Source organism: Notolabrus celidotus, chromosome 10 (assembly GCF_009762535.1).
Source record: "Notolabrus celidotus isolate fNotCel1 chromosome 10, fNotCel1.pri, whole genome shotgun sequence".
NCBI lineage: Eukaryota > Metazoa > Chordata > Actinopteri > Labriformes > Labridae > Notolabrus > Notolabrus celidotus.
In genome coordinates this window covers 17,556,618-17,565,453 of record NC_048281.1, presented here as the reverse complement: position 1 = coordinate 17,565,453, position 8,836 = coordinate 17,556,618, and the positions used below count along the sequence as shown (strand labels likewise).

The following is an 8,836-nucleotide window of genomic DNA, read 5'->3' as shown; positions in this document are numbered from 1 at the left end:
AGAGTTTTGGACTGAAATATTTGGTACAATTAGCAAAGTCTTGGGCCGTACTATAGACCTTGAGCCCCCTGCTGCCCTCTTTGGAATCTCTACCTCGCAAAATATGCCTAAACCCATCCAAAAAGTCATTGCATTCTCCACCTTACTTACTCGTAGGATTATTCTTCTTTAATGGACTCACTCCTCCGCCTTACTCATGATACATGGATTCAGGAGATACTGCGTTGCATTAAATTAGAAAAGATTAGGTACTCCCTGAAAGGTTCTTTAAATATGTTTTACCAGCATTGGCAGCCCTTCTTAGATTATATTGACTCCCTGTCTATTCACGCAGAAATTGACAACTAACTGAGTACATTCCTCCCTTTCCCTTCATTTTGTTTTATTTTATGTATGGAGCTTTAATATTTTATTTATTTACCTTTTTTATTTTTTATCCTTTCTTTATTTTATTTTTTTCCATTTATTGAAAAACATAATCAATCTATGTCACTCTTATGTCTATGCACTTTGTCTTTGCCTCTAAAGCCTAAAGTGACATACCCAATGCACTTACCTGTTTTCAGGTAATGATTTCCTATTTCTGTATGATCTTGTTTTCTCTAATGCAAGGGTTCCCAAACTTTTCAGCCCTTGACCCCCAAAATATAGGTGCCAAAGACTTGCGACCCCCACTGTCCCTCAAAGTGACTAAATGTAGCTTCATACTTAATTTAGCTGGTCTGCAGAAAATCAGCCTACCTCAATTCACATGTGGCTGTGTGCTGTCATGAACTAACCTGCTGCTACTGATGCTTCTGTAATTTAACTGTTAAATAACCCTAACCCGAACATAAGGAGTCATCTGGTATCAAAATAAATATTGTATATGCAAATTTAACTACTATTTTTGTAGATATTTTACAAAAATGGGTGAAATATACAATTTTAGATTACTTTAAAAAACAGCAATATTCTGGATGACATCTCAGGAACCCCCATTAGTGTTCCGCGACCCCCCAGGGGGTCCCGACCCACACTTTGGGATCCCCTGCTCTAATGTATTTACCTGGTACTGCTCGTTTCTTCGTTTGTCTCCCCCTTATTAATGTTGGTATGAATGCGAGGTGTGTGTGAAGTGATCAGTGTTCTTTGTTAAAGTGTTTAGTAACATCGGTCAAAGAACTCTGTTCCTTCTGTTAGTGTCACAGAACCTACTTTGAACTTGTCTGTGCATACAAAAAACAATAAAGAAACTTTGGAAGAAAAAAAAAGAGAATGTGCATTATTATCTGGAATCTGAAAAGAAACTGTTTGATTTGTAAAACTTCACAAGTTTATTATGTTTTGGTTTTTTTTGCATTTAGATTTGATTTGATACAAAAATGATAATGAGATTTTCTAAAGAGCTCATTTTTCTTGAAAGTGAAACTTACATGCTTCTGTACATTCAGCTTTTAAAAATATAGTTTCAGAGTGGCTCAACTGACACTGGAAATAAGTTTACAGCCTGAGCACGATTTGAAATGAAAATAGTTTAGTGGTATCTCTTCTGCCCACATCCTGTTATGAGCTGAGCAGACATCTAAACTGAGAGGAGGATTGGTTTTGCTTTTGCACCTGAACGTGACAGAAATACTATTTACATGTCGATCTGACTTAATGATACAGAAGTTATCGTGTTGGTCAGTCACAATAATCTCATTTTACAATTCAAAGTTGCTACAGAGGTTCAGCTACAGCATTTCAGACTAATGTCATTAATGCTGATCACAGTTATTAGTTTTATATAGGCCTACAGGCTGGCAGCAAACATAACCACTTTTGACATACAATACAATCTTTTGCATAGGTAACATTCAGTCAAGTTCTTGTTCAAGCATAATCATTTTACATTTTCATAATGCTATTAACCCACAACAAGCCAAAGCCAAACAGTGAGCCTGATTCACTGGACTCTCTCTGGAAGTCTTTGACAAGTACTAAGTGCAAAAATGTCTTCTTGTGTCTGCGCCATGGGCAGATCCAGGGGATGCCCCCACATTAAAGTCTGATTGGCCACCTCGAAATTCTACACAGTGATTGGCTGCTTTCATTGTCAAAGGTGGTACTTAAGTTAAAATAAGCTATTTGGGCTTTGTTGTCATAGGCTGCTCGCAGCTTCTATGTATTTTAATGTAGCATATTTTCCTTTCGTTAGTAGTAATTGTGAAGGAGAAATATTCTTTCTAGTCCTTAAAAGATTAAGCCAAAAATGTTGCCTCAACTTTGCTACATAACTTTTAAAGTGAAGATAAACTTGAACGTAACATTTTTTGGGTACTTTATTGTTAGCAGGTAAAGTATGATAAACGGTGATAGAGGGGGGAAATATAAGTCAGTAATAGGGATGCACACAATTAATCGATTATGGATTAGTTGTAGTTAAGACATTACTCAAAACATACATTTTTGTTTTCAATTTTCCGTCACGTGGAACAAACATCATGTGGTCTCATATTACACTCAGCTATCAGGGAGGTGTTTTAACCTTAAAGCATGTTTCGATGTGAATCAACTGTTTAAGGTGTTGCGCACAGCGGAGACGCTCAGCTGGCGGCTGGGGCTGTGCGTCAGGTCTCCGCTTTTTAAAGAGGATCAATACGCATCTGTTGCCAACAACGACACGAAGGTTGACAACTTTAAACAGGACATTTTCCTACTTTTAGATGGAAAATCCAACAGACTGGTGGGAGTTGTTAGTACGCTATGTTTGCAGACCAGCAACATCAGAGCCGTCTGAGCTTTTCTGACACTTGACTGATTATGACCTGGTTGCACTCCCGGCTGACACCTGATCAAATACACACGTTTATTTTTCTCAATAAGAATGAGTAGACAGAAAACTTGACACTGTGAGTCGGAAGTACTTTTCTGTTAGTATTATGAGCCTTCACATTATAAGACTGTGTCCACAGAGTATATTTTTATGAGCCTGATTGTTGATAATCAGTGTTAAACATGTACCCGTATTTAAGACTGTCAGTTACATGCATTTTGTTGCTGTAGAAAATATAATTTAGGGGAAAAACAACGTATTTGGCTTTGTTTTTAACACAAGAGTAAAACTGTTTTTTTTTAAATGATTAATCAATAATTGATCGTTAACATTTCCAAAAATCGATCATGGAAAATGCTTAAAATGTACATCCCTAGTCGGTAACCAACTTTGTTATACCACTGCTCTCTGGCCTTTTAATTGCCCTCTGGGGATACATCAAGTATTTTCAATTGAATTGAATTGAACACCCCAGTGAAAAAGTCTAGATCTGCCCCTGGTCCTTCCCATTTAAAAGGAACACTTCTTCTGTAACAGGTTGCAAAGTTCATTTCAGAAGTAGCACTTCATTTGGAGTGTCTCTTTCTTTCTGCTACTGGTTCACATAATGAGAAACCTTGTTAGCCCTCAGTACCAAGTAGATACAGGGAGCATGAGAACAACATGTCACTGAGTGTTCGTCTCCTCCTCTTCCACTGATCGCTGAAGTCCAGGAAGCAACTTGAAGATGTGCTTGCGAACACTGGCTTTCCTGCTTTTACGGGGCAGGGTACCAAATAAGGAGGAGATCCTTGTTTCATCCCAGGAAGGAGAGGAGAGAGAGCTGCTGCTGGAGGCCAAACTGGAGCTGCTGGAGCGACTGAGTGGTGGATGTTGGTTGTGATGAGGATGATGATGGCTGGAGCTTGATGACAACCTGCTGGAGCTGCCGCGCTCAGAGAAATCTCTGGAGAAGAAGCAGCCATCATCTGTGGTGCTGGCTGCACTACAGGGGCTGGGAGAGCACAGGTCCCCAAACACACTGGCCTGGTCACTGTCATCAGTCATCACGCTCCTGAAGCTGCTGTCGCTGGAGAATCGGCAGCCATAGCGGCCTGTGGGGGAGTTTAGGATGGCTGAACAGTCCAGGGGGAGCTGGTGGTTGCTGCTGTTCATGTTACCTGGAATATAAAAAGAGTTTCAGTTGAAGTTTGCGAAAGGAAGTTCGTCAATGTTCAATCCTCTGGGGAACTCCTTTGTCTTATTTGTATGAAGTTTACGCCTCATGAACAGTGTAGCTTCAGAAAGGGGACATAAGTTGTGAGAAAGGAAGTGCTGTGGTTTGACAGCTGAGCTTGCTCTCACCTCGCATGAGGCGCTTTTCCTGTAATGTCAGCGCTTGCAGCTCCACCAATTTCTCACGTAGCGATAGCTGTATTGACAGAAAGATATATTGGTTTAACTTCCAGTGAAACTCTATTTTGCATAATGTGTTCAGAACATGCATCTTTAAAAGTGAACTAAAGACACCTTTTTAATCTGGCTTTTAACTTGGAGTAATTTCTGGCATGCATACGTATGCATATGTGTGCATGTGTGTGTTTGTATGTATATATATGTATTTCTATTTATTTTATTACTTCTCTTTGTTTATTTTGTCATTTAAAATCATTTCTCAACTAACATTTTCTTCATGTGTTTTCTATTAATTTATTTATCTGTTTATTTTATTCATTTTATTTTTCATATTATCAATTTTATTTTATTTCATTTCACATGTCTGAGCCCCTGTTCTATTGTATTTGTTTTGTCTTGTTACATTAAAAAAGTTACAAATAAAATATTAAAAAATTAAAAAAACTTGGAGTAAATTATTTTTAGCTCTGGACTAAGTCCTGACTTATTACCATTATTAACAATATTACTGTTATTACCATTGTTTCAAATGTATTTTATTTTATTTTATATTGTATCTTATTTTATGTTATTTTATTTTTATGGTATGTATCTGATTTTATTTTATTGATTTTAATTGCAATAATTTTATTTTGTTTTTAAATATTTTATAATATTATCCTCTATCTTGTTTTATCATTGTATCATTTTACCTATTGCTGTTGTTTTCTGTCTGTTCTTTCGTGAATCACTTTGCATGCTTGAATGTACGAAGGATGAGTTGAGAACATCTACATCCCTGTTGTAAAACGTTCATATCTTCAGATTTACTTAAGAAATGTTTGAGTTCTGACTGCCAGTAGGTCAGCTTGTGCTTTATCAATATATGGCAGTGTTGCTGTGTTATTTTTACTTGCTACGTTTGTGTGATTTAGTGACAGGCGGTTATCAGGCTGTTTCATTTCCAACCACAGAGCAGCAGTGTGCAAACAACAAACATGGGCAGTTAAAGAGACACACCTTAAGCAGGTTCAGCTTCTTCTCCAACTCAATTTGCTTCACTACAGTTCCACTTACAGTCTCCACCCTAGAAACACAAAACACACTTTTACATACACATTCAACAAAAAACTATAACAGTGCATTGCAAGTTTTACAACCTGGAACTGATACAGATTTTCTTGATGTTGTGAGCAATGGGCCAACACAAAATGATCTATGATTTTAAAGAGGAAAGCTATTTACTGATAAAAAATATGAAAAGCTGTAGGTGTCATGTGGAAACTCTCATCTAAGATCAAACATAACCGGTTGACTTTAGATGAACTTGTGCATCCAACAGATTCTGCTCCTCTTGTTTGTTCATCAGACAGTAAATAGAAGAAACAAGTCTATCTCAATTCCAGGTTGTAACATTGATAAATGTTGTAGGGTGGATGCTAACATATGCAAAGAACTGTAAGATGATAGCTTTTATTGCTGTGATGCTTTTTCATACTTCCATGCTGTCACTCACTTTAGCTTGTTGGTAGATTCTCTTATTAGGTCAAGTACGCGTTCATGAGACAATCCTTCAATGCTGGCACCGTTGATAGTGATGATGATATCATCTATAAATAAATGAGGATGCAAAAAGAGGGAACAAATCAATTACAAGAAGTTAAGCAGGTTTTCTATCGTGTTCATGCAACATTATGTGTCTGTGTGTGGGCGAGAAGGGTGTGAATGAGTGGTGAGAGGTATAACTGTGAGTCTATGTGGAACATAAAGGTACAAGAATGTCACAGGGTTTTTTGGTACATGCAAAGAAAGAGATCTGCAGAGAGTAACTGTGGCTCACCTGCGGTCAGACCAGCACTCTCAGCAGCGCTGTCCTCCTGCACCTTACGCACAAACGTGCACATCTCCACTGCAGAGCTGTCCCTCACCTGCAGCCCATAAGTCTGCAAAAGAGAGATGAGTGTGCCAAATAAGTCAGAATATATTCCTCCACATTAAAACATCTTAAACAAGTGTTAAGTTTATCAATTACTCAAAAAGTACAGATTTAAAAAGAGTGACATAAAAGTTTGCTTACCTGAATCTCAAATCCAAATGTTTCATTGTCGTGCTTTTCAAGGACAATTGTGGTCCTGTGCAAAAGAGACATGCAGACAAAGAAACAAACTCTTTAAGTTCCCAGTTCTCATGCAATAACTAATATATTGCAAACTGAAAAGGGCAGCATATGGCAGTTTAGATGTAGTTAGACTAAAGAGGACATTTCTACTGCATGTGTCATTGCACATCCGATTTTGATATATTTACCTTTGTGGGTCTGAATAATCAACCAGTGAGGTGGAGTAGGAATGCTTTGCCTGCAGAAGAAGAAATGCAGAGTACCTTTTTTAGAACAATAAAACTGATTTAAGGTTAATCCTTTCAGGAAAATGTTGTGAACAAGCTGATCCTATGGTGTTACATATATGAGTTATACAACCTTAAAAGATTAAAATAGTTGAAGAGCTTTTACCCTATTGCATGAAGCTACTGTCAAATCAGTGATCTGCTTCTCATTTAAAACAATAAAAGAACCATTTCTTATCTGACATTTATGAAAGTGTTGCATTTAAGAAAGCAGAGGAATGTTGAAGCTGCTGTATTTAACATTTGATTTATTGTCTCACCTTGCGCACTCTGGGCAGAGAGCCAGTATTCTGCCTTGGTCTGTCACTGTTTCCCCTCAGTGAGCGCCGGTACCATAGGGAACACTTCTTCCTCAGAGTATTATCCACAATGTAATTGTCTTGGCTGGCCCTGCGCTCAAGTCCATTGAAATTCATGGTGGACTGCATGGTAGAGTAGTCCTCAAAGCACCATCATGCCACTGCTGCAGCAGCTCTTCAATGATTGTGAGGCCCGGCCCTGCTGTGCTGTAAAATGTGTCAAAGCGGAAATCCACATCATGTGACGTCTGTGGTGGACCTGTGCAGATCACAGCCTCACATACCCTCTTTCCTGTTCACCTCTTGTAACTTTTTTTTCTCTCTTTTTCTTGAGAAAGAGGTCGGCTGTATCAAAAAGCAAAACAAGGAGAAGCTTTTTTCTCTCCCCCGCTGAAAAGTCCCCTTCTCTTTCTGCAGTCTGAGCGATTCGATTTCTGGTCTGTCAGAAGCCAGCAATGCATGAAGAACTGCCACCTCCTGCCTCCAGCAGCACCTGCCTCCAGCCTCTCTCACTCTCAGTTTCTCAAAGGGTTAAGCCTCAGCCTGAGCCTGAGTCCTGTGTGCTGTCAAGCAGGGAGACTTGTGGGCCAGACAAAAGGCTGATTTAGCTCTGGGCCACAAGTCTCGTTCCCTAAACACACAGCATGGGTCATTGGGCCCAAGGCATCAGACGTGGTTGGATCAAAAGGGAAATCAAACACGTAGGGCGGCAGTCAGGGAGACAATAGCTGATGGGTGCAGTGCACCAACCTTGTCCCATTACAGCACCCAGGCCTTCAAAAGGTTCACTGTTTGATCTGCAGGACAAGCTCAGCTTTCACCCTGCATTGAAGCTCCATGTCTTTGGTGAGCAGAAAATCACAGACAAATTTTAAGCTCAGTGCTGTTTTGCTATAAAACCAAATGAAATACTCTTGAACTTCCAGATTGCCACACAGTAATCCCCTCTGCCTCGCTGACCCTTAGCAGAGCAGTTGGCAAACCAACCACGGGACTGTCTAGAACACAGATGTCCTGTTTCATTAGGACATTGCAAATTTGGTGGGTAAGAAAGAAGGGGAAATGTATTTATGTAATACTTTTCATAGACAGGAGAGCTTTACATGATACATGATACAACATACAGACACAGAGGCATGACAGACTATTTACCCACCAAAACCATGTAAAAACAGAAAAACCTTTGGAAAGTGTCACTGAACTCTGCATAGCCTTGAGCATCTGCTCCAAATCAGCACAGGAACCTGTTCTGCTGTGGACTGGACCAACCTGAGGGATGTGGCTGAAGGGGTGTGACGTCCACCAGCACAATAAGTCAGCACCCATCTGGGCAGTATTTTGGTTTCACCTCTCACAATGGGAAGATAGTGCCCTGACCATATTAGTACACAGTCAGTGGTACTAACCAATATTCCGACTGCCTCAACACCAAGTTAAGAGATAACCTGCCATACTGAGCCACAGCAGCTCTGCAATTTGAAGATCAGTTACCCCAATATCTGTCCACTCAGGTTTGTTTTTGTGTGATTTTTTTAAGAAGTCAGCCAACTGGAAATACATAGACAAAACATTTCACTGTTTAGGTGCTATGGCCACATATATGGAATGAAAAACCACATTTGACTTTATGTAGAGCAAAGTACATTGTTAAAAATGCCGCTCCAAAAACAAGAAAAAAAAACTTTTACCTTGAAATAAGCAAAAAAATCTGCCAATAGAACAAGTGAAAATTTGCTAGGTAAGATTTCTTAAAATAAGACGTAATATTGAGAAAACTGTGATCTTAAAGTTAGCAGAGAAAACTTATTTTAAGCAATATTTTACCAGTATTCAAAAGCTTAGTGTCTCAGAATAAGCCAGGAATGCTAACAATTCGTATTTTTTCACTCCAAAAAAAGATTTTTGCAGCAATACATTTCATGTCAACTTCTTCATCCTTCATTATAGCGGCACTTCTCTA

At 39.0% G+C, this 8,836-nt stretch overlaps 1 protein-coding gene across 1 annotated transcript; it reads right to left on the bottom strand.

Moving 5' to 3' along the window:
- Window positions 1–2,285: 2,285 nt before the first annotated feature.
- cytip (cytohesin 1 interacting protein) lies at window positions 2,286–7,063 on the bottom strand. The gene is made up of 8 exons (XM_034694062.1): window positions 6,838–7,063; window positions 6,479–6,528; window positions 6,249–6,303; window positions 6,012–6,114; window positions 5,688–5,781; window positions 5,192–5,258; window positions 4,142–4,208; window positions 2,286–3,957 (listed from the first exon to the last, which is right to left on the bottom strand). Exons 1-8 carry the CDS (start codon window positions 7,003–7,005, stop codon window positions 3,464–3,466), a joined length of 1,098 nt encoding a protein of 365 aa, XP_034549953.1. The 5' UTR covers window positions 7,006–7,063; the 3' UTR covers window positions 2,286–3,463.
- Window positions 7,064–8,836: the final 1,773 nt, after the last annotated feature.

Coding starts and splice junctions, on each gene's coding strand:
- cytip (XM_034694062.1), bottom strand. CDS start 7,005: ATGCAGTCCACCATGAATTTCAATGGACTTGAGCGCAGGGCCAGCCAA. Junction 6,529..6,837: donor CTCTGCCCAGAGTGCGCAAG/GTGAGACAATAA, acceptor CTTCTTCTGCAG/GCAAAGCATTCCTACTCCAC. Junction 3,958..4,141: donor GGAAAAGCGCCTCATGCGAG/GTGAGAGCAAGC, acceptor TTTATATTCCAG/GTAACATGAACAGCAGCAAC.